Raw genomic sequence first — 26,369 nt, forward strand, 5'->3', positions numbered from 1 at the left:
CTTATTAAAGAGTACAATCTGCTGTAGAAGGCTTTCTTCTGCCTGGAACTACAGAGAGAACCGAACTACGGCTGGCAACATTTCAGCAAGAAGTCAGTCTACTTCCTGAAAGGCAAACTAAATAATTTTATGTCCTAATTACTTTGGGTAAACTTGAATTTAGCCTTATGCCATCTCTCTATGTAGTATTTAGCCATGAACTGCAGACTCGCTAGCACACCCTGACCCACTTAATCGGAAGCTGAATCATAACTGATATCAAAACAGATATCAGAGGAAAGCGTTAGCCAGTTCACCAAATTTCTTCCCATGTCTGCAAAAACTTCAGCTGACTCATTAAGAAATTACTTCTAGAAATGAAATATGGAAGAGCAGCAGCATCCTAATTAACAGAACAGGAAGCACATAATCAGAGGCAGAACTATTTTGTCTAGTGGGTGCACTGTTGGATTTGCCACATCAACCAGGCTGTGTTCAAAGACTGTCTTCATCCTCAAATGTGTCCCTGCACTGCTGTTGGGTTTTCTCGCTACCCCACACTATCGTGAGCTTAAATAAACCTGCCCCACAATCAAGCCTTACTAATCTGCCTACCGAGGTAGATCAGCTTAAAGGACGTTCAAAGTCATCTCTTAATCTCATCTCTGGAGATTATAACCTCCTCCTATCTGTTCCAGGAGTTTTTTAAAAACACTTTTGCTCCACTGCAGAAGAATGTATTTTAACCAGAAAGAGGCCAAGACTAGAACACTGCTTCCAAGTCCTTAACAATTCAGGTGTGGCGCCCATCCAAATCTGCTCTGGATGCAAGTCAGATGCAAAGCTTCAGAAAAACTGTTTTCTTGTTCCAGTTCAAATACGGACAAAATCTCAAAATCTCTCTTGAGACAATGAACATACGCCTCAGATGAAATACGATTAAAAATACTGTTCTTCCTCCATCTCTCGGTTTAATTCTGAGGAGGTGGTCCCACTTCTCCCTCTTGCAACATTACACCCAGCTCTGCTGTCAGTCCACGTGACACCGAACAAAAGCAATCTCCCTTTGCCAGCTACACTTTCCACCACTTTCTCCTGTTCCAACCCAGCTTTAACACTTTAACAAAATATGCTTCAGTCCTTTCCATTTCCAAAGTCAATTCCCACAGATTAATGCGTGTGGGTTTATGAATCAACACACAGGACGTTTAACTTGAGAAGTTCCTCCCTCTGCCCTCTCCTTGTGACTGCACTCCATATTCTCAACTCCAGGCACATTAGTAGAATAGTTACTCCTAACTTCATTAATCAACACCCTAATCCATCCCACAGGACACTAGCAGCGGATTCTTTTCCTGCAAAATCCTGCTGCTAAGGATGACCAACCTACACTTACCACACGTTTAAAATCGGCAGCTTTTCCACCTCTTTTACCCTCATTCGTTTTCACTTCCACCTCAAAAATATACCTTCACTAAAAGAAAATCAAGGAACAAAAGAAGCCACCTCGCTGGCCCAGGGCTCCTTGCAGGGTGACTGCCTTTCTCATGCTAGCAGCTGTCTCTGAGTCTCAGCAGCAGGCCACATCCGAGGGATGTCAGACTCGGGGCTGGCTTGGCTGTGCTGGGAGACCTCCATTGTGGAAATGGGACAGGTAAAGAGGCTCAGACCTGAGTTATTCTTCACCCAAATGTATCTGCTGCACTCGGAGGTACTGCTAAGCAACTTGTTATTTGGGTGGTAGCTACCTTCTCCTGCAATGGTATAGGGAAAATGAGTTAGTCCAATCCCTGAGAAGCTTATGAGTTCAGCATAACATATAAGAAACACTTTTCTTTCCTGCAACAATCTGCTCTTTGGCACAGCCTCAGAATACTTTACTGCCACGTCTTACTTTGAAATGGGAGGATGCCAAGAATGAGATAAGTGCAGACATCCATGACTGGGAAACACAAGTAAAAGGCCTTCTCCAGAGCCAATTACAGCCTTTAGCAGACAAGCACTTCAAAGGAAAAAAAAATCCCCCAAACTAAACAAACAAAGAAAAAGTAACAGTAAATTTGTCTCTCTGCATTCAACAAGCAGAAACACAGCATTTATTTCTTTAGATTAAAAGGCTCTCTTTTTTTTTTCCCCCTTTTTTTAAATGAAAACCTCTAAAATATCCAACCAAACCGAAATAAAGCCTTTGTTTCTTCAGAACTTGAGAAGTCTGGCTCTGTGACTCTAAAACATGAATGCCCAAATTATTACATTAAGGAAGAGATCATTCTCCATCTGCAATTCTCAATTCATTGAATGGAAACCTAGATTACAGCAGAGACTTGCCATGACACAGAACTGCTTGAGGGGCCAGATTTGTCTCCCGCCAACTCCATTTAGCTTTTGATCTTCCTTAAAATACCAATAGCATTTTATCATGTAGTTTTATCATCAGTTTTTCCACTACTACATGTTGTAATCAATATGAGGCAAAAACGTCAATGTGACTATAGTCCTAATTTGAAATCCCATAGTTTGACATTTTTCCTTTTGGAAATAGGAAGTGATTACTTAAGTCAATTAGGCAAAACACGGTGTGTGAATACCATATAAAATATTAAGAGCGGGGAAAAATGAGTTAAATTAAATAAGCCACAGCAAGTAATTGACCGATTACATTCAGCTTCATGCACAATTAAGTCTATTAGGGATCCCAAACCGATCCATTCTGCACCCACCTGGTTACCTTGCCCAGGTACACAAAGCCCGCAGCTGGCCAAGAAAAGGCCAAAGGAAGGAGAAGACCAAAAGGCACAATAGCAGAAGCAATTTCTTTTGCTAATACAGGATCATTTTGAACCTCTAAGGAAGATCTCACAGAAGCAAGGAAACACCCATATAATTGAAAAACAACAGCAAGGTTCCCCCCCCCCTCCTCAAAAGGCAACTGAAAACGGCTCTGAAATCTCCAGCCTGTCTAACATCAAGGAAGACTAACGTAAGTGAATGTGTTTCAAACCAGTCAGTCTTAATGAAACTGAAAATTACCTCTAAACAGCACTAGAAATGTAATTTAGCTGCTCTTCAGTTGCCTGATTAGTTCGCATTGCCTGATGCTAGAGTTCCGGCCACTTCAAAGTTCTTGCTCCACATCTCCTTGTTTGCTAGAATATTGATGCTCATCACTGCTATTGCACAGGAGAGATATAAATAAATAAACAGACTAGCATTAAAACAACTCCAAAGCCTTCTGAAAGGGGTTGGAAGACTATTCAGGAAAGGCCAGCGCCATGCAGCACACCTCCACATCCCCAAGGCTCCAAGGTGGGCCCGACGAGAGCCAGCAGCTCGCAGCACAGAAACACAGGCCAGCTGTCCAGAGGTACATAGTCAAAGTATTTACACATCAAAAGAGGCAGCCAGTAGGATGTGCAAAGCACCCCTCCAGAGAGCTGAATGCTTTAAACTCGCTGCAGGTCAGGCAGGTTACGCATGTGGAAGTTTTACTTTCCACCAGGTGTCGCATACCTTTTTTAGCTCCCCACATAACTATTAAAATTTGTACTTTGGACTGGATTGCAGAGAGGGCAAACATACACGGGGTAGTTCAGAAAATCCACTGCAGCCTTTAGCATCACTGGAAGTTTCAGAACCTTGTTTTTCTGACAAGGTTGTTTTGAGTCTCAGGCACTTTATTAGGCTGGATACAGGCATGACTATGGAAGATTTTGTGGTTTGTGTCATACAAGAGATCAAACGTCAGGGCCATAAATGCTCTCGGTGATATTAAAAATAAAGGGCAAAGGACCACAGCAATGTTTTTGTGAACATGTGCAAAAATATTCATTGCTCACAGCTTAAACTAAACTAACTTCAGTCGATCACCATGACTGCTAGAGAACAAGCTAACAACCTGCAGGCCTCTGCCAGCTGTTGTATCGCACACACGGCTCTGGTGGAGTGGCAGGAGCACCGATGAGAGAGAGAGAATTCAAGAAATGATTGAATGGGTTTTGCTGAAAGTTTCCACATACATGAGAATTTACCTCTGGCTTAAGACCAGGAATGAGGAACTGACAGTCCAAAAAGAATGTCTTGGCCAAGGCTATGTAGAGCTTGAAAGGGGGGCTTCTCGTGAGAGCTCGAGTATTGTGGTTAGTCTGGCATCTGCTATCACATGTTTTACATTTTCCTTTCCTAATGATATTAAGCTCCCTGTAAGTACTGAAAGTAAGGAAGATTTACTTTTTTTTTTTTTTTTACCCATTTCTCCCATATGCTCTAGAGATGCATTAGCACCGTTTGCCAACTTATTCCATTTTTAAAGTAGTTGAGGGATTTTAAATGTACAATAATTTAAACGATTCAGTCCAAATTTCATTTAATCAATACTTATCTTCAGTTTCTGTGAGTTCCATAAAAAGGATCGACTGTCTTTTGCAAAAGGTGGTACTTGGAATAGCTTGAATATACAATATAATGTTACAAGTATAGGGAAACAATCATATACACAGACTACTCCAGGAAACCTCTCTTCCAGTAGTTTCCATAGATCTTAATCCAAAAACTAAGAAGATTTTTTTTTTTAATCTTTGACTTCTTTTCCGAAGAAAAAAAGCAACGCACGCTGGGTAAGGTAACTATGCAGAGGATTAAAAGCAGGAAATACAGCAATTTGGGAATACCCAACATTGCTGAATTGTAGCTTTTATGCTCTCTTAAGACCTTCTCGGTCTCTCTTAATGTGCAATTATTCTAATAGCATGCTCAAAAAAAAAAAAAAAGAAACAAGTAGTGTTGAGCCAAGGAAACCACAAACACAAAAAGAAAAACATGAACCTGATACTTGATAAAAAGACAATTACTTTCATCTGTTATTTTGCGATTGTACCAGCCCAACTGAGCAATTTTAAAAGTGATGGACATGCCATTCTATGCAAGTAAAATAACGCTACTGCAACTTAATTGTTGAACTCCGCTGGGCAAACCTCTTCTGAGACAGCACTGCATCGCCACATTAACTGAGCTTCTACAAATGGGAAACGGAGATGGGTTTCATCCACCTCTTCCCCAACCAGCTGATTCCCATGGTCGGAGAGCAGACCAACGGGACGCGCAAGCCCTTCGGAGGAAGCAGTCCGATTGCCTGTACTCCCAAGCAGTGAATGTAGTGGGTAATGCTGTATTTAGCTTGAGACTCAATATACAGAAGAGGCAGAAATGAACTGAGATGGATCAAAGAAGGGGCTTTAAAAGAGTTCATGTAAGGACAACTCCATAGCCCAGGCAACTTTTGCTACAAATCGGGGCAAAGAAAGGGGAATACGGAATCGCCATAATTCCCCCAGCAGCAACAGAACAGAACTTCCCCAGTCCTGCAAAGGGGATTTGGAGGTGGTGTTATTGGATTATACCACAGTGAGCAAAAGATGCAGAAACCTAACAAAACAGAGCAATGTGCATATTTACGCACCTAGAATTTCAAGAGAAACAACTGTATTTTGAAAGGAAGAAAAGCCCGTTCTCTTGTCTGAAACTGGACTTAAGGAACACAGGAAGCACAAAGCTTTGCATTACTTGTATTAAATGTTTGGCTGGTTCAGAAGCAGAACACAAATTAATTATCTGAAAATTAATGTCTGCGAAGTGACTAGAAGGCTTTTATTTTTCCTAAAGGAGGCTTTTTATATGAACTATCTCATTTCCTGATTAGCAAAATAAAACTATGAAATTATTTTCACCCTGGCTACATCCCAGCTGGATCCCAGCACTGGCCCAAGAACATACTGTACCCGTTTAGCTGTTGAGAAAGTCCAGGAGAAATTCAAGCATCTACTTCTCATTTCTCCTGATAAAGATATTAACCCAGGAATGCAAACATAGGGCTGGGCACATAATATATGGCCAGATACTTGCCTGGAGAGTTTTATACCTGTTTTTTGTTGCATTGTTACTCCCACAGCACAAACAGCACCTGTTCTGCTTTTGGAGGAGAGTCCAAGTCCAGCCCTAGATGACAAATCTCCAAGGTTTACAACTCTGTTGTTTCTCTTCCCAGGTCTTATGCAGAAGGATTTGTTCCATTCCAGAAATGCTCTCACCCCTAATGAGGGCCAGATGGCTACAGCCGACACAAGAGTTCACCAAACACTACTGGAGTTGTGCATGCACGTGGGTCAGCAGGCCAGCAAGGAGCAATATGTGGGTCGGGTGCTTGAGTACAATTCCTAGCAGCTAAATGTCACTGCAATATCTGTTTTCAATAAATACAGAGAAAAGAATCCATACCCACACGTTCACAGTGCACAGGGTCAATCCTGTAAGGCTTTTCCTGCTCCAAGCCATAAAGTCATGAAGCAAGACAAAATTATCAGTTAACCTGGTTTTATGTTAACGTGGAGTTACACCATTAGAGTAAGGGTTTAAGGCCATGACAACTACTGCTGGGTAAGTCAGGTACCTCCTGTCTCGTGAAAGGTAAATCCAAATACACACTGAGAGCCAAAATCAGAGAGCAGAATTAATGCCTCTTCTGTTTGGAACAAATAGAGCTATCCTTCAGGCAGGTGTCTGTATAAATGCTACAATAAGTGAGAATTGATTAGTATCTTCCAAAGAGCAATGTTAAGATGGATTTATAAAAGAGATCAATTTAAGATGGATTTATAAAAGAGATCAATAGGCATTTTTTTATTAGTCACATTTTTGGCAGCTTGCCTATAACTGCAAATATATATTTTAGAAGTTCAATTCAGCAGCCAAACCACGTGACAGAAAAAGAAAGACAGTAAAAGCACATCTCATGGAATTATATTAGTGCTTCCTCCTACCTACAAGAGAAAGTTTTACAATTAATTCTGGCCAAGCAAATTAATTCCGCTTTACTGTAATACCGTCCCTTGAATTCCCTCCTCGCTGACTAGGTCTTTTCCATTCCCCTTCCTCATTCTTTTATTTGACAAATGCTTGGCAAAAGCATTGTCTGCTGGATTAGATTGTACTTAACCTGAAAGGGGTTCACCAGTCACAGGTTATAGGGTGAGAAGGAAGGCAGCAGTGCAGGGAGATCTGATATCCAACATGGTCCTGAACAGGACTCTGAGCATCCCTGGCCAACAACAAGACTGCTGACAGTGGTACAGCTTGAGAAGCAGGTGCACATGAGAAAAGTCAAGGAGACAGCCCAAAAACACACAGTGCAGAAAATCAGACAGAGAATCCACAAAAATACAGCCCTAAGAAAAAAACAGACTGAGTTGGGCATTGGGTGAACCAGCCTTTGAGCTGGGAGCAGGGATCTGTGTCCTGTTGCTTGATTTATTTTGAGTTGAGGGAAAGAGGACTTCCTACCTCCTTTGTAAGCAAGCAGGCTGTATGAAGGATAGCTGACTGCATCACCTCGCCCTAGCTTCAGCCAGCTGCAAGAGCCCACCTTTTGGCAAGTCTCGCTCGTGGCGAAAGAAGGAGCGATACGTGTAGATGCTTCAGAGTTTAAAATGTCATATTTTGATGCTGACAAGTTCAAGACACAAGAAGAGGTTGCCATGGAAACACACACTGTATTGCCTGGAACATAAGGCAACGTTTTACATTAAACAGGGAAAAGAAAAACTTGGACCAACAGTTGCCAAATTAGGTTTTGGGTGGGGAAAAAATTAGTTTGTCATTTGTTCTCAGACAAACACTTTAATTTAGGAACAATGAAGCCAAAAGTAATGAAAGCATTTGCGTTTTATTTCAGATGGCTTCCCTCTCCATAGAAAATGACTTTTTGCTCTGAGGAAAGGCTTTATTTTGCAGTCCATCAGCAGCAAATCCACCTCTGTATTACCATATGCCAGTGTCTCCATATGATTGTCCTTCCATAATCAAAAAAATTACTTTAATGGACAGTTGTGTTCTTTGAAAAGTTACTCCTGCAACTCTCCTGTAACCTTACTTATCCAGGTACCTACACAGGCCAACAGAACTAATACAGGAATAAAATCGGCCAGAAACATGCAAATTTGTATCCGTACAGAATCAAGAAGGTCTTCTCTGTTACATTCACTGCCCAGCCCCTTCTCTAACTCACCGCTGGCCTGATTTTAAGACCCAATTCCCACACACCCGCATTTCCTCAAAAGAAAAGAATTCCTTCCAATTAATCTTTCTTCCATAAAATGTATAGCTGGAATGATTTTTCTGGAAACTTTCTATTAAGTAACCGCTGGATTTGAAAGACAAGATTTTTTTTTTTTAAAGAGAGGGAGGGGGGGCTCAACTTCAAGCACTTTATTTTTGGAAGCACAGAAGACAGTTTGAATTGTTCAACCTGAGCCCAATTCTTTTCTATTTTGAGTGTTCTAGGAAGCTTTACATTACTGGGGCATTTACTTGTTTGGGATTTTTGGCTATCACAGGAGTGATAGATCTACAAACCTTCAATTCAACTGAAATATTTCCAGTCCGCAGCTGTGATAAGACCTGCCTGATTTTTGCAAATGAGGCCAAGTTGCACTTCCAAACACAGAGAGCTGTGCTCTGTATCATGCTGTCGTGATCAATGTTTTTGCCTGATAACTTTAATAAAATCTAAACCAAATTGCAGACCATATTTCTTCATCAATACTGATCATAACTACCACCGAGCAGCACAAGGGGAGATCTCTTTTTTGCTGACTACGAGAGGGCTAAGGATGTTCAGGTCACACTAGCGAGCCTGAAGACAAGCAAACAACCTTGTGAAGCAGCACGAGCTCACTGCTGCTCACTGTAAACACCCCAGCAGGCCAGCAATGCCAGCACAATGGTTTTAGATAAATCCTAATTTAGGGCTGTATTTTCACAGATGCCTATGGAGTCAGGTGTAGCTAACTGACATTAAAACACCAACGGGCTCCCAGTCTCCTCCAAACTTCAGCTTATGTGCTTACAATTGCATTACACCACATCCAACTGGCTTAATTTTTTTCCCTGACCATCCTACTGTCATAACAACACCCTGTACATGCTTTTTGCTCGAGGGGTGACCCCAGCATCTCAGTAGTGCTGTATGCTACAGAATCCAAGAGCTACTGCTGCCACCCAAGCAAAATGGATCACAGCAAAAGGACCAGGAAACACTATTTTTTAATGCCAGATCATGTTTGCATCCATCCAGCAGCACACATAAGTTCAGTGTTTATTACTGTATTTTCAATCTGTCTGTACAAGATTGATTCTGTGGCTAGTTCCAATACAGCCTTTTTTTTCTTTTTAATCTAGACCACTTTTTGCACAGACCTTCCAGGTATGCAGTATATGAACTTTTCCCCTTACCTTCCACTTTCAGCATTGGCTCTGAAAAAAACTTTTGCTTTTCTTTGGAATCTAGGAACTCTGTGCGTGCTGTAAAAACCTGACAAAAACATTGAAGCAAAGTTAAGTGTGCATCGCTAGTATGTCTTCAATATTGTTTAAAGCATACCTTTTCCTTTTGTCACACCTCACTTCCCATTTTTTTTCTTATTGTTACCTTCGTTGAATAAATGTGTCTACTGAAACTCTAATACGCAGAACAAATATAAGGATCTTCATACATTTAGTTCCCTTAAAAATCCACAACTGTATCTGTTTCAAAAAGACTGAGGTAGGGAAATATGGAAAAGCTCATCTGTGAAGTTATGGAGACTTTGGCTACAGTTCATTCAGCTTCACAGGGTTCATCACAACAGTATTTGGCTCTTCTCTCTTCTGTTCTCTTCACTGCTAATGGATACTTTACTGTTTAATTAGTGCAGCATGATCCAAATCCCATCAAAGTCAATAAAACTCTTTTCATTTATGTAAATAGCCTTTGTACTAATTCCTGAATTAGTACCAGAAGCAAATAAAACACCCTTAAGAAAAAGTATAGATACACTAAGCTTACACTTTAAAGTACAATCCTAAAACCTTCCTTCCAAGGGTTTTTACTTGCTTCGAAGAAAATTTCATTATTGAACAACTCATAAAAACAGCTCAACAGGCCTTTTTTCCCCAGTCTGATTAAAGCGTCAAAACGAATCTAAACGTAAGCATAGCTTCTCTGAAAAAACCTTCCCATGACTAAGGCAGCAAACCTGACTCTAAGGTTATATTTTCCTGAAGCCACTCCCAGGGCTCCTACCTGCAGCAAGCCCAGGAGGGTTTCACTCTGCAGGAAGACAGATTTGGCAATAGGACTGTATTTAAAAGGTCCTGCCCCGAGACACTTGTTATTCCTCTGGCCCCAAAGTTCAACACAGCTGGTAGTTGTGCCAACGCAGCTGTGTGCTGGGCTCACCTGGAGACAACTTCATCAACCTGATTCACCCACTAAGGCTATTTAGCAGACGACATCCAAACCTGGCTGAGTGGGATTAAGACAGATGATGCCCACCTGAAGAAGGCTCTGTTTAGTAGAGCAGGTAGTATTGCATGCAAGACAGCTCATTTTCCATAGCCACTTTAATCAAATTAGCCAGAGAGATCACCAGCTATTTTTATAATACAGGGTGGAGTGGAGGTTTCCTGCTCTTAGGACGTAGCCTGCTTGCTGCAGAAATTAATGAAGCATGAAACAAGCAACACGATGTTATGTAAACAGGGATATTAAAGCTTCTTCTGATACTTTTGGAGTATCCATTCTGGCAATCCCAACCAAGCCACACAATGCCACTGCAACATCTCTCACACAGCAGCATGTTTTAGCTGACTGGCACATTAAACATTAGAGCTTTTTGCCAAGTTTGACCACAGAAATCACATTCATATCCAACCAGTGCTGACTCAGCTGCAGAGTCACAGAATGCCTTTTTAAATTCCCCAAAGCCCAAAGAAAAGAGCCCGATCTGTGTTGCTGGTTTGGGCAGGGTTTTTATTCCGTACCAGCCCAGGCTGGCAGCTCAGCAGACCGGGAGACAACTTTCCTGAAACCAACTTTGGCTGAATGTTAATAGAAAAGGAAGAAAATCCAAGATCGGGATGAGAGGTGCTTCAGTCCTGTGCAGGCTGGAGCTGTGACCCCTTCCTGTGGTGGATTCAGACACAGCAGCTCCGTTGGACACGTCGCTGATGAGCTCCAGCTCTCTGCTCCCCTCTGCCCCACGCTTCTGGGCAGCCCTGAGCCACCCCGAGCCATGATGGGGACTTGGCTCTGAGATGCACCAAGTTCAGTTTGCTCTCAAACATTAATTATTCCTGCAGACTAGCACTGAGGATAAAAGGGAACATCACTTCTTGCTTCGTTCTCCCCTCTGGATGTACTTGGTGAAGGAGAATATTCACTGACCAAGGATTTTGTTGTGAATAGCCCAGAAATCAGTGTTCTCTGCCCACGTCTGCTGCACGGGCTACTCATGAGCTATTCTCATCACCTCAGCTCTCCAGTGCCAGGGCTCAGCATCTTCCCTGCTAACACGGATCAGACGTCTCCAGCTGTTCTTTCCTCTGGCCTTTCTTCTGACCCAGTGCTCCCTCCCACCGGAGCACGCACAAGGACACCGTCTTCTCGCTGCTCCCAACACCACGCTTCTCCGCAGGAACCACAGGGCATTTCTCTGCACCGAAGGAAATATTTCCAGCTCACGAAAGGAAGAGCAGCGCAACACACCAGCTCGGTAGCAGCCTGTGGGGAGCGAGCCTTTCAGGCAATCTGTGTAGCTCTGGAATTCAAACCCTTCGGCTGTGGCGGAGCACGCTAACCACCTCTTGGCAGCGGTTACAAAGATGGCCAGTTGCTCCGCATTCCTCCACGAAGGAATGATGCTGAGGAAGTCCCTGGCCCTGTGAAGGCAGGGGATGAGGACCCACAGGCTCAGCTGTCACCCAGAACAGCTTTGGGGAGGACACCAGCACGGCAGGGAGCTGCCTCCCCACGGACCAGGAAGCCCACGACTCGGGGCCTAGTCAGCGTGACGCCCTGACCTCCGGCACCGTCTAGGGCTTTCACGATTCAAGCAGCACCAAAAATCGTAAACAGTACGTTGGAGTACCCTTGCAGTACCCTTGACAGAGGAAGTCTGTTCCCAGAATGAACCATATTGCTCTCTGTAGCTGTCCCTTGAACCTCTAGCCAAATGCAGCAGGAACGCGAGCAAAAAAAGGAAATCTCTTTGTCAGGGACCGGGCCAGGTTCATGGTGCGATCTGAGCTACGGGCGATGCTTGAAGGGTCTGGACCAAGGGCAGCTGCCTGCCCGCTTCTGTCTTTCTGGTCTGCCCCCACTTTGCAAGGCAGGGAAACACGAACAAAGCCAACGCGCACGGATGTTAACGAAGCTTATGGAAACCAGCTACTGAGCTGCAGCAGGACTCCCCGTATCAAACCTGTGGCAGCCTGCACTCCTGTACTCCTGTACTCCTGTGGGCAACGCCAGGAAGGAAGGACTTTTTTCTGATCAGTATGACAGAACACCTACAGAGATATTCACTGGGTGGCTGGCCAAAAGACCCTGAAGTTTAGAAGTCTTCATTTAGTGTTTTTTTAGAAAAGGGTGGACAAAAGGCTGGCGAGGTAGCACTGCCAAACAGGCAGCTTTATGACACGATGCTCAACGTGTGTTCCCCCCACTGTGTGCTGCTCCCTCAAAGCACTGCAGCACCACGGCGAAGCTGTAAGGTCACCTTCTCCTAATTACAAGTAGTCAAAAGCACAAGGCCACTACAGCATCACGATGCAATTTCCAAACCTAAATTTCCAGCTTGATAAAACGCTCCAGCACCTTCTAATTCACGATCAGTTACCTTCTTTGAGTGCTAACAACTCCTCCATGAAGCAGCCCACAGAAGATCAGAACTTCCTCAAAGGAGACAGGTGGTCAGTTGACGTTCCCCATTCTTTCCAAGGATACTTGAAAGCATCTCACAATTTGTCACCGAAAGCCTAGGGGTCACAAAGCAGCCTCAATATATGAGGTTCTGTTTGCGGCTTTGCCTTTTTTAATTAATAATATGATGTCCTAACAACAACAACAACAAATTTAAACTTTGGGATTCGGTAGACTCCTTGCAAACGTTGACATTGTATTAAGTCAAAGCAATGGACTCAGTGGCGCGGAAGAGATATAAAGAGGATTAAATGTGACCTAATAGTTCTCTAACGTCAGTGCCAAGTGATCTTAACATAAACAAATATAAAACAAATAGAGGAAAAAACCACCAGTTTCCCACAGTGGGACAGCTAGAACATACCATAGTGCTTGCAAGCAGTGATTCATTATTCCAAAATTGTATCCTTGGGTTAAAGATGACACAGAATCCGTTCTGGAAGTGCACTTTAAAAATGCTACCTAGGCACGACATTTCTTAAATCCCTAAGTTAAGGCAAACACCTCTGTCATTCCAAAGGAAGACAAAATTGCCAGAAGCCCCTAAACCCTTCAAAGACCTAAGCATATCCATCATGGCCGAATTTCACAATATTAACATTATAACCAAATTTATTCAACAGTTTTGCCAGTGGTGTCATGATTTCTACAGGCTTGCATGATAACATGAAAATGTCACCAAAATTAGGTCAGAATGGTAATTCAGAGACAGGAGGCCATGGGGCATTCAGTGAGCCCAAACCAGTACGTGAGCACCCACAGCGCCTGCGGCTGAGCCTTGAACCCCCCTGCCCCTTGGTGAGCAAGGCCTCTGTGAGTCTTCCAGCACGCCCGGATCAGGACTCTCTTCTTTCAGCGTATTTTGCTATTTCCAAGTACACAAACAAACCCCAAATATGTTCCCTTAACAAATCTCATGTTAATAGCACACGTGCATTCGCGGGTTTTGTGAGTCCTGCTGCCTCCCAAGCACGAGTGTATCTCTTTACAAACCACGACAGGCTGTAATTCAGACTGTCGGAGGAGGGCATGTCACCAGAAGAGTGTGAAAACATCTAATTACATAAGGCCAGGTCCTCGGCTAATGCAAACGGACAGAGCTCCCAGAAGCCCACGGAGACACGGTGCTGCAGATTAGCAGAGGTTTGGCTCGTTATAATTGAGCAGCCCCAACTTGTGATTTTCCCACCTAGTGACAGATTGTTGGACTCCTGACCACCAGAACCTCACGGAGGGCACTGGGGAGTTGAAAGCAGCTTGCATCAGAGAAAGTAAACTCCAGTTTGGATGGACACGTATTTGGGATCCAGATGAACTATCAGAAAAGCCTGTTGAAGAGATGTGCGGTTAGAGCTTTTCTCACATTGCTCTATCACACGATTTGGGCATTTTTTGGTTGGGGGAGCTGGGTGGGCAGACTCAGACAGGAGGAGAATCTTGTTCCTTTCTGGCCCCATCTTCATCGAAGAGCTGTCGGAATGAGCCTGCAGATTCAAGGCAGCTGGAATTGCCTCATCCTCCTGGCGTGGACACGAGGAGGGTTTCTCCTGCTCCCTCCCCCTCGCTTAATGCATCGCCTCTTCTGTGGTGGGGATGTGGTGTGAGGCAGAAGGGGAAGAAGCTTTAGCAGAGCTATTTCAGTTCTAGGAGCACGCAGTTCTGTCCTGTTCATCCAGCATACGGGATATAAACGGCAATGGAAGAGCTGCATTTGAGACTCTCGCACTCAACTCCCTCACCACCACCGCACCAGGGGACAGAGAACAAGGTCACAGCCAAGGTTATATGCTGGAATACTTGATGGCCTCCTTTTTGTCCCAAATTCTTTGCTAATCAACCTGCCCCTACAAAGCCAAATGAAGCCAGTGAAACTAAACTGACTTCAGCAGCTTTGGAGCAAACCCAAAGATCAGCTACTTGCAATGGGACTTTCCAGGCATTTATGCAAAATGATGCTGGACCATGACACACGAATTGACAAAGATCTATTTTTACTTTGCGATTCTCTGCTTAGAGAAATGCAAGATTATACTGTATTTTCACAGGTCCAGCATTTTTACTGTATAAGATGCATATGATTATTGTTGGGCTTAATTTGACTGCAGTGAAATGCCTAAAAACTTTATTTTCACAGTAAATTCACCATCTGACTGAGGAGTGCCAATGAATTCTCTTTTCTTTCTTTGCTTGTCCATTACTTATCCAGCCTGAGTTTCATATTTCTCTTTCAGAGCGGTAATTCATCCTTTGATTAATCACATTTTTACACTTACTGCTTATGTCAGCCTTAACGTGCCATAACTTTGCAAACATTTAATATTGACAGACACCTCCAGTACTTATTTGGTGATTCAATACTGTGGCTTAGGAATGAATGCTGGATCCACCATTTTCACAACGAAGCCTAAAACTATTAGGAAACTCTGATTTCAAGCTTTGCTATAAATCTGAAATCAATCCAAATTCATCCCTAGAATTTCTTCATCCCTAAGCACTTTATTTGTATTGAACTGAGGTGCTGTAAAATTTGGGCTTCTAGACTTTAGGGTAGTTTTTTTTGAGTATACCATAGGTAAAAGACCGCGACTTTAGTTAGGATCACAATGCCCTACAGAGAGAGATTTTGAAAAGTTTCAAAGCCATATTTTTATCTACCTATTACTTAAAGTATATGAAAATTTTTAGACATTTTCAGCCTTGCAAGCTCCACAGACTGCCAGCTTCCAATATAACTTCTGTCACGTGAGAGTGTGCTGGCACACGAAAGACTCTTGGCCCAGCTTAGCTGTCTTCATCATCAGGTAGTGATTTATTTCTCAAAGACTGTTTTTTAAATACATTCTGGTTTGCAGAATGCTTTCCAAACAACATCTTTCACATTCCTTCCACAGCTCCTCTGCTTGGAGAAAGAAAAAAGCCCAGCAATGTTAACGCTCTGAAGAATCAAGAAGTGTATCCTTCTGCATATGAATTGGATGAACGTGATTTACCCAGAAGTCATGATTTAGAACAAATAAAACCACTATTAAAACAGCAACCACAGCCTGTGCTGCCACCTATCCTTAGTTAATCTCTGCATTTTCTGCCGACTCGTTTTCTACTTGGGAGCGACAGGCTCTGTCCTGTGAGCAGGTCTCCCTCCCTGCTGATGCAAGGGCCACAGACACCAGCCCTTGCAGCAGGCTCAGGAGCCACACGCGCTGGCTGTTAGTTCTGGTTTTTGCACATGGGGGAAATATTATCAAGGTCAGCAAGTCTTTAGACTGAAGCCTGTGCTTTCCCCTCTTCTAAATTCTATTTACTATGTTGTTATTCAAATTTAGATGGGTTATTACTATGTTTAGCTCTTGAAATATTTTGACACCCAAGAAAACAGGCCTTTTCTTTCCTGTTAGACTTGACAAATTATTTTGACTTTCTCCATCCTATACTGAGCACAGTACTCAGTGCCTGATGACAGAAGGCACCTGTTCACCCCTACAACTCAAAGAAGAAACTCCTCCAACTGTTCAAGAGCAGCAGAGAACCTGGAGCCTGGGTGTGCAGTGCGAAGGTGCCTTATCCAAAATGATACCAATGATATTCATTGACTCTCTCTCATTACGAGATTAGTAAATTTCATGCTTGATTTCAGCAGAAAATGGATTGCAATCTGTCCCCTGAGGTTCACCGGGCTAGAGGTTAAATGCTGGAAAGCAGTGGTCCGTCCATGCAATGAAATTCAAACACAGAGATGAAACTACAGGAAAAGTTAACTTCCTTCCTACTGTCACTCCTTTTAATGTGGCTTTATTGATAGCTCACCCTATGAAAAGAAAATGATAATATTGCACTTTGCAGGTGTAAGATTCAGAAAGTATCGCTGACCCTGGGCAATTTCAACCTTTGAATTCTCCATGGAATGATACGCAAGTGAAGAATTAATTGTATTTATTTATTTTGAAGATAAAGGTCACAAATGCAGTAATAAAGAGGGGAAAACATTAAATTTGACACAAACCAATATAAAGGGAGTAAGAAAGAATATAGTTGTGAAAGGAGCGCTGATAAAGCTCCAACAGAGGTTGAATTTTATTGTAAGGTAGAGAAAAACCAAGCACAGCTACAAAGGGGAAAGCCACAAAGCAGAACAATAAGTTCGTCCAAAACTGCAGTTCCAACTTCTGATGCTCAAAGACACAAGTCACGTTCCCTTGAACAGACTTGTTTTCAAATCCTCAGAATAAGGCTGTGGTTTAACAATGCAGCTTGAGTCTACCTCTTACCTAAGGAGCCATCTCACTTTTCTTCTCGTGCTCAGCTGAGGATGTTCCTGCTTTCATCCCTTCGCCTGTACAAACGTCTGTCTCTTTCCACACAGAACCAGGTCAGGCAGCAGAACTGGGAGGCTCCAATTCACTGGTTTTGCCAACCACCTCCTGGCTTACCGCAGAGAAAGAGCAGCCCAGTGCCGGTGCAGGGCAGGACCAGCAGCACATCACGGCACAGCCAGGGGAGCAGCATCACCCTCTCAGCATCAATGATGTGTCGAGAGACCCATCTGCACTGGGAAATGGCACCTTCAAAACAATGTACTGGGGCTGATTTCCACTGGCCTGCTGGGCTCTGAGTCTTCAAGAGACACAATTTATGTCTCTGTCTTTTCCTTGAGGAAAACTCTTACTTGAAACACTTAAACAGGAAAGTTTCTTAAAGAACTTTTTTTTAAATCAATGCTGAGATTCACATTTGTGATACAGAAACTCCAGGTTTGAGGCAAGCACCAGACATTTCGAGACCTGGGAATAACTCAGAAGATCTATAGTGGAGACTGTGATTTAGCTATGAGGAAGCAACATGCTCTTCAGCACTTGAAGAGGATACTCTTCTTTTCAATGTTACAGTTTAATGGAACGGTGCTGAAAATAGCGTGTGAGATGTAGGCCTTTCATTTCGCAGACTATTAAAACCGGGAACCTGCTGTGTCAAGACTCTGCAAACAAAGATGAATTTAAAACACACACAGATAAAGGGGCTAAGGAAAGCAGATGTAATGTGTTAAAGAACTTGCTGGAACTTTGGAAGAATGGAAGTAATAAAAGGAGAAGGTGATCTGAAAAAGAGGGTGTGCACATCAGAGCAGGAAATAAAACCAGAATGCAATTTCATGCAACCCCCTCCAAGAGACTGAAGACCTGCTCCCTGATTCTCTGTTTTAATCAGGCCCAGTACAAGAAGTGTCCTAGCTGAATGTGCAATTAAGTAATGGCATGACCTGCTTACAAAGCAACTGGCACCGGTAATAAAAAGGGTTCAGAAATGGGTCAAATAAAATACTAGCGTGATCTGTGGAGAAGAGGTCCTGCTTCCCGCAACAGCAGGAATTCTGGCTGACCCAAACAACTATTTTCCAGCTTTCTATAGCAAAAGGTATACGTATAATTAACTCAAAACGTGGGAATGTCTCACCATTTGCAGGAATTTGCACTATTAGATTCTGGAACACCTTTTCACACCACAGAAGCACTGAGCAAGTAGCTACATAAGCTAACGGCATCTTTCAAAGGACACGTCTTTGGAAGCTGAAGAGGGACAGACTTCTGGAAACTGCTTACCCCAGAAAGTAATTATGACCTTATCAAAATTAGTTACTATATTTGGGACTTTCAAGATGGAAAGTAGAAGGAGCCATTAGGCACATTTTCTTGGACGTACGTGGTTTAATATTCTGGTTGGAAAACTAGTTCTTGTGTCGTCAAAAAGAACAGCACAGTTGAGATACCACCACAATGAGGACAACACAAGACAAGGTCAGGTAAGACAGGAGGAAATACCTGTCTTTTATCCATAGGCCTACAACATACCACAAAGATACCAGCTTTGATTGCCTGAGGATTTTCTGTCCAGATGGTGCCCACCTGTATGATGTCAGAAGTTACTTTGCCCTCAGCTAAAATGTAGGTGAGATAATCCATGCACAGAAGAGGCAAAGAAAAAAAAAATAGTACTTACTGATGAGAGATTCTGTTTTAAGGAGAGCAAAATGAGGATAATTTACTCCAGTTAGAGGCTGAATCATAGTGTTTACATTCTCTGTATTTCAGGCTATAACTCAAAAGGAAAAGTCTCTGCAATTACAAAGCAGAAGAGGCTGTCTAACTAGGCTAGTGTTGGCCAAGGACATGAACAGCAGAAACGCAGAGAATGGATTAGGAAGTAAAGTCTCTGTCCTGTGAAAATACATGGATGTGCTTGAGTGTTAGGCAACAAAACAGCTCCATCGCTTTCTGCCAGGTGATATGGGTCTTTTATATAACGTGCGTGAATGGTGATGTGCACTCAGACTCTGATTCTGCTGAAATTTACACACGTGCTTGGCTTAAACAAGTCGAGAACCCAACTGAATTTGAAAGACCATGTGTGTAAATAGAGATCCCACTCTAATCACCTGCAGAGCAAGGGCTGCTGTTTCTTAAAGAGAATTGCTTTTAAGTTTTGTTGTACAGCGTGTCACAGGAATTACTTGCATTTCACCTGCCACTGTGCTACAGTTCCACTTGTCTACAAAGCAAAAAGCCCGCAGTGTTTTTTGCCATTGCACAAAAAGTAAGTGGCAACTTTGGTTTGATTTTGTTTTAATTTAAAGCGAAAACACTCCCAAGTGAAGAGATTCTATATGCCAAATTTTAATCCACTAAAAATGGATACAGCATAGTCAAAATACAAAGGCTAGGAACTCACAATACCAAAAAAAAAAAAAAAATACTGGAATTATTTGTAGCAGGCATCTGTTTTAACCATCAAGCACAGGACTTGAGCAGACTTTGAAGACAATATTGTGCTACCTTGAGTTCTGCTTTTTTTCCTCCATCACAAACCAATGAAATTCAAAAAACAGATAAAACAGAAACAAAACTGAATTGTAAATCCATATGAAAGCAGGAGATGGATGTCTAAATGGAAAAATAACAGTTATATAAGCATGTTTGTCTTCTCCTGGGGTATTCATTGTGAGCAGAACCTTCACCCTCATACCCAAGTAAGTCACAGGATCTCACTAAACTAAGATAGGTTCAACTTCTGCTCTGTGGCCAGTTTCAGGAAGGAATCTCTACCTGGAAGGTGTTTAAGAACATAACCTTAAAGCTCACTGACTTCAAAGACCTCAAGCACATGCTCAAAGTTAAGCAGGATTATACTAAACAAGGACAGATCTCACAATGTGTTTAAACATCTTCAGGAGTGCAGCGAACACGGCAGGAAGGACAGAGAGAATTATCCCAGGAAGGAGAGAGGCGGGCGTTTCATGTAGGGAGTCCGAATGGCTCTCAGGAAACACCACGGACTGACTCTGGAACCTGGCCTCCTACATTTACAATTTACATACGTGCCTGAAATTAGATCATATGAATACCCCCCTGTAAAATAAAGGCTGCAGAAAATAAAAATATTTCATTATTTTAAAACACTAAAGAAAATACTAATAATACAGCTAGTACATAACAAAGTCTTGGGACAATTGCCACTTAACACTTGACAATAAGCACTTAACAAAAGTCAAAGCACCAGCCAATTCCTGAAGATTCATGACTGGTGTGAATGTATCACCCTGAACCCACCCAGGTCAGCTCAGTACTACAGCTACAATTAGTATTGGGCAAGAGTCCGACAAGTATGCTGGCTTCCCAAGCATTTCTAGAAGAAATAGCATCTGGGCAAGCAGCCAGCCAACAGGCTTCTCTCGAACGATTTGTGAGAGTTATTACAGCATCCAGTAGAGACTGAAATGTTGTAGGGCAAACCCTGCCTATTTCATCCCCTAAGAAATACTTATGTCAGTCTTAACATTAAGGTGACTAAGGCTTGGTACCCCAAAACGGAGTGCATGAAATGTGATGCACATAGCTCTATTTCACAAATGTTGACAAACTTGCCCTTTTCCAGTCAATAAATCTGGAAGGACTGCCATAATCCTAACTCTTTATTATCTTATGGCATTTTTACAGCCTCCAAGCCCTTCCCCTTCACAACTAACCCTCGAGGAGAACAGCCAGCTCCCTCAACCTCCAGCTGCATCCCCAAGTAAGGACCTGGCCAAGGTCCACGAACATACTCAAAACGCCATATCTTCCACATCAGCCTACAGCCAACAGCTGGCCATGTTGGTTTTGCCCACTTAGTGGAAAATTAGTTTGAATTCTATCACGCCAATCAAAGTAACATCAAGTTGTTTGGAGCGTTTTTGACTTAAGAGCGAAAGCTTTCACAAAACTTTTCTTTATATGGTAAAACTCACACCCGTAATTCAAAGAGCTGTTAAAAAACCTATTGATTAGCTTTAACCTTCCAATGATTTGTAAAGACCCATATGAGCTCTGGAAACACACCTAGATTGCATACTTCAGAAGTCCTCTTTATCTGTCTCTGATTTGATTTTCAAGTCAATATTAGTAGTTTTGCCATTGATTTCTGTTAGAGAAAACTGAGAGGCCCCGCTCCAACTGTGCATCTCCTCAGTCAGGGCAGCAGATAAGGCTGCATATGCATTCACTGTACCTTTTAATTTTTTAGAATGACTGTGGATTAAAAACCTTCACCATTTATAGTACAGTTCAAAAATCTGTTTGCAGATCTACTATTTTCATATAAATCCATTCCAACAGCCTCTCATTCTGGCAATACCAGCAACACCAGACAGACTTTTCTCAGACAATAATTGGAAAATAAGACACATTTGGCAGTTAAGTGCAAACCAAAGGGGATGTTCTGAGGAAATAACATCAGAAGTTGGCAAGGTGGTAGATGCATTCACTGACTTGAACTAGATTCAGTCAGCAAAAGTTTGCAATGTAAAGACCAAAGTATGAAACTTTAATTCAAACATTATTTCCACCTTAATGTCCGGATGCAAAAGCTGGAAACCCATCAGAAGCATGGGCAGATGTCAAACCACCTTTACAAGCAGGCACTTCAAGAAAATACTAGTCATTAGATGAAGCAAGTTTTAACAAACTCTAACCCCTGTCTGTTGACATCTCAGTTGTCACAAAGCTCCACCATCCCTATCTCCACAGTAGCCTACAAAAGGAGGTGGAAATACTCAGGATATGTTAAGAACGTTGGCACGTACATCATTAAGCAGTTGAAGGAAAACGCATGAGACTTCCCAATATCTCCAGTGAGGTAAACTAGATGTGAAGCAAAAAATGGACATACAAAACCAGTTGGGAATAGCCTTGTCCATGTCTTCATTCCCATCTGAAATACCAATAAACCCGAGAGTAACATATGGGCCAGTGGTCTTTAAGAATGCCTCGTTAGAGAGATATTGCTCCAGAGACTCTCCAATGCTCCTTGCAAACACAAGAAATAAAAAGGTAAACTGAGAGAGAGTTAAATGCACTCAATTTTACTGTGTTAGTTCTCAGTATTTCTGTCCATGGACCGGTGACTTTTGGAGAACTGCTAGAATCATTTCTTGGAGTTTGTGTAATTCTATTAATATCTGTTTTAAACTCTTCCCCCAAAAGAAAGACAGAAACATGGGTAGAGATGGAACATAGTACCCAGGGGATCAGAGTTCAATTTGTTGTTCCACAACAGATTTAGTGCACAATCTCAGGGAAATCACTATGGCCAGATGCTTAAAGGTATTGGGGTAATGCTTCCTGCAGTATGGTTTCAAGGACTTGGGCAACAACAAACGTGGTCTCTGCCTTGCAACATTTGCAATGGAGATACTCACTAGAGGAAAGCAGTAAACTATTTCCAAATGCAGAAGTTGTAGCGCCATGTGAAAACCAGCATGACTTCCAGATTAGAATATGGCAGCTGTCAGTACCACGCTCCCCCACTAGACCGTATCTTCTCCTGATTCTTCCAATGGACAACGAAAACAAGAATACCGGAAAGAATCAGGCACACAGGTTGTGGATGCAAGCTGAAAACTGAAATTCTGGTGGTAGCTTTCTAGATTTTAGCCATTTATGAGTGCCATTGGGTTGAGGCCTGGCTTTTCCTTTGCATTTGAGAAGTTGCTTACAACTGTGCCAAGAGCAGCACTTTATAGACACTTTGTCATTTACCCATGCAACATGAGGCCTCAGACCTTTACCCATACTTTCGACCTCTTGGACCTTTTTGGACTTTTTTTTGGACCTTTTACCCATACTTCGGCTTTGACTCTTGCTATATTTTACCATAACTCTTCTCCACACACATGGAGTCCACGCTCTGGGTAACAGCAGGCAGATGAGGGAACGAGCCTCCCTACTGTCCTCAGAGTCAACTGCCGCGCTGAAAGGAAGAGCCAGCACAAGGTAGGCTGCAGCTGTCACAGGACTCTCCTCCACCTTTCAGCACAAGGAAGAAGAGCTTTGGCTCCGACCTGGTTCTGCAATGCCCAGAGCAAGTATATTTTGCCCTATACAAAATGATCCATGCTAGGTATAAGAAGACCAAAGTACTTTTGCTTCCCCACCAAAGGTAGGCCTGTAGGCTTGTATTCTGCTTTCTAAATTGCTCTTCTTGAACAACACTGGTGTTCCTCTTGCCCTCAGACAGCTGTCCACATCAAACAGTTACAACATTAAAACCTGCTTCACAAAACAGGAATGCACATGGCTAGGAGAAACCACAAGAAAGGAAAGAGTAAAGGCAAAAGTATTTAATTCCCTTCCATTCCCAGATAGCCAACGTACTATCCCCATACATGTTACCTTCTTGGCACAGCAAGTGAACGACTTCCTATGATTAAATAAATAAAAATACAACTGATTCATACTGGCTTTTTATGCAGAGAACAGAGTGCATTAACATTCAGTAATCCCAAAATTATAAACTCTAAAGGGTACAGCAAGAAAATATTGGCTAGATGAGCTGTTCATTATCAAAAATATAGTCTTTTCTCACTAAACAAATTGCTAGGCAGTAATCATCATTCAAATGATAGTACAATGGTTTAGGATGTCAGGCACAAACAGTTACCATTGGACTGCTGAACGTGCACTCCAGAACAGAAAACTGCAGCAAGTTTTAAAACTCCCAGCCTTGCAAAATGAATCACAGAGAGCTGTTTCACTTGTAAAATCCAACTCTTTTGAGACTTTCCATCAATCACTTGATTAGGCAATAAAACTCACTGAGTGAAAGATCTATGAAGAAAGACTCTGAATAAATTTAATTCTTCCAGGGCAAAAACATATCTTACCTATGCGATTTGTTTGCAGGGCAGCCCAGCCCATTATTCAGGATTAAGTCTTCTAAAATTTCTCTTTGCAGACGAAGTGAAAAGCAGGAGAGGATTTTCAGAACACGACATTTCATCCTGTTTCCAAAGTGTCTGATACCTCGAGTAACTTTACCACAAATCAACACAAATCTTGGCTTCAGCTGCTCTGTCACAGAGTAGCTACCGCAGAGCATGTGCTCAAACTTCTAGTGCCGCTGTCTGTAAAGAAGAGCCTGGTGCAGCGCAGCTATTCCCACACTAGGGAACATTAGTTAATTTGCATTCACAGTTACCATATGAGGTGCGAGTTTATGGCAGTCCACACATTTTATATTTAAATACTGTAGGAAATTAATGTAATTATCTTAAGATGTAATAACAAAAGTAACTTACCAACCCGTCGCAATTGCTGATAGCAACCGAAGCGTTTGGCAGATCAGTGATATCCCCAACATAGAGGCAATTCCCATAGAGAGGTTCGATGTGAGTCTCGTCAGAGTCCTCCTGCCATTCAACTGTTGCTCCAGGGGCAACGAGCCTCGAGTTCGGCCGCAACCTGAAGTGAAACTCTCTTCCAAAAACGGTGACATTGTAAAATATTTGCTCGTTTGCTGCTTCACGTCGCAAGTCCTCCGCAGCTCTCCTGAAGCGTGCTTTCGGCGGTCCGGACACCAGGTGGGATAGGAACCTGCCCTGGGAATCGGTGCTGGTGGGGATGACGAGGCTGTACTCCTCTATATTCCTCAAGATCGGATCTTTACGGGGAGAAACGAGAGAGACACTAGAAGTAAACGCATCCTGACGCCGCGGGATTTTTTACTCCATAATTCATTAGCCCAGCAGCCACTTACATAAGGCAGACGGACGCTGCGCTCCGCACAGGCAGAGCGCTTCGCTCGGCGGCATGAAGCGCTCCGAGTTCATTCAAACTTGCCTTTTGGTGCCCACAGCCACCGGCAGCCCCCGGAGCCTGTCACCCCTCAGGGACCCGCAGTGCCGGCCACGCAGACGGGTCCCGGCCCCCCGTGCCCCGCCGGTGTCCCCTCGGGGCCAGGGGGCTCCGCGGCCGGGCAGCGATGAGGGGAGGGCGCCGAGCCGGGCCGGGGCGGGGCTGCTCGGGGGGGACCGGGTGGGCACCGGGAGCCCCGAGCTGGTGAAGGGGACGGGCGGCAAGCGGCGGCGGCAGCCCCGGGACTTTGGGACGGGGCGAGAGGAGGAGGAGGAGGAAGATGAGGAGGACGAGCAGCCGTGTGCCGCATCCCGCCCGGACAACTCCGGCACCGAGCCGGGCTCTCCCGTTGTGTGAGGGACAGGGGCACTGCAGCGGGGCTCCCCGTCCCTTCCCCGCCGGCAGCGCGGCCGCCCCGTCCCCTTTCCCTTCCCCTTTTCCCCTTCCCCGTTCGCACACGGGGACCGGAGCCCCGTCAAAAGTCCCGGCGGCCGAAGTTGCGGGAGGGTTCCTCGCACACACACGCACACCTACCTGCGTGCCCGGGCGGCCGCAGGGCAGCGGCGGGCAGGGAGAGAGCGCAGCAGCAGAGCAGGACGCAGGCGACCCCCGCGGGAGGCTCCATCGCGGCCGGCCCGAGGCGGGGAGCGGCACCGGGGCTGCCCTCAGCCGGGCCGGGCCGGCGGCGGCCCCCCGCTGCCTCCTCTCCCTTCAGCGCTGCCCCGCCGCCGCCGCCGCCTTCCCGTTCAGCCCAGCCGCAGCGGCGGTGGCGGCCGCGCTCGCGGCTCGCAGCGAAGCAGAGACACCAGGAGGCGGCGGGGGTATAATACCGGGAGCGCGGGGCGTGCGGGAGGGAAGGCGGCCTGATTGACACAGCCGCTGCCACACGGCGCTCGGCCCGAGGGGAGCGGGGACTGCCCGCGCCCAGCCCCGCGCCCAGCCCCGCGCCGCCCCCGCCCGCCTCGTCCCGTTCCCTTCTGCCCCGTTTTTGCTCCGTTTTGCCCCAGTTCTGCCCCGTTCCGAGCCGGGCCGGCCCCCGAGGCAGCCCCCGAGGTCGGCGGGCAGGGCTGAGGAGGCGTCCCCACGGCCCGGCCGGCTGAGGAGAAGTTGGGGCACTTCTCGCCGCAGCCCCCGGGGGCCGTCGAAAGCCCGGAGGGAAACGGGGAAAAAAAGTGCCAGCGACCCCGGCAGGGCCGGATCGGGGGTGGCCGCCGGCTGAAGGCGCTGCTCTGAGTAGCCACGGCACGGGGAAAGGACTTGGGCTGGCTGGTGGCAAGCCTAAAAATCCATGCTGCAAAGCCATCTCCTATCAAGTATCTGCAAGATGGAGAGAGAGACCCTGGAGGCATTCAGGAATGCTATAAATACAATATAGAAGGAGATTTTTAAAATAATTAAATAATAAAGAGTGGCCTTTATGGTGGGAAAAAAAAGTTATATTT

At 44.3% G+C, this 26,369-nt stretch overlaps 1 protein-coding gene and 1 long non-coding RNA gene across 3 annotated transcripts in view; one reads left to right on the plus strand and one right to left on the minus strand.

Annotated features, from left to right (window-relative positions):
- Window positions 1-25,778, minus strand: part of ADAMTS2 (ADAM metallopeptidase with thrombospondin type 1 motif 2) — a 179,951-nt gene extending 154,173 nt beyond the window's left edge. The window contains exons 1-2 of the mRNA XM_035560826.2: window positions 25,462-25,778; window positions 24,372-24,733 (exon numbers count right to left, since the gene is read on the minus strand). Of these exons, the coding sequence (XP_035416719.1) occupies window positions 24,372-24,733; window positions 25,462-25,552 (453 nt within the window). The 5' untranslated portion in view covers window positions 25,553-25,778. The remainder of the gene's footprint in view (window positions 1-24,371; window positions 24,734-25,461) is intronic.
- On the plus strand, window positions 14,323-15,806 carry LOC118254992 (uncharacterized). Of its 2 annotated transcripts, none has more exons than XR_004780835.2 (3): window positions 14,323-14,549; window positions 15,455-15,570; window positions 15,661-15,806. It is a non-coding gene; the product is annotated as an uncharacterized LOC118254992 (long non-coding RNA). The 2 variants fall into 2 exon arrangements; XR_004780834.2 differs by having other exon boundaries at window positions 14,325-14,537.
- Window positions 25,779-26,369: the final 591 nt, after the last annotated feature.

Source organism: Cygnus atratus, chromosome 14 (assembly GCF_013377495.2).
Source record: "Cygnus atratus isolate AKBS03 ecotype Queensland, Australia chromosome 14, CAtr_DNAZoo_HiC_assembly, whole genome shotgun sequence".
Lineage (NCBI taxonomy): Eukaryota > Metazoa > Chordata > Aves > Anseriformes > Anatidae > Cygnus > Cygnus atratus.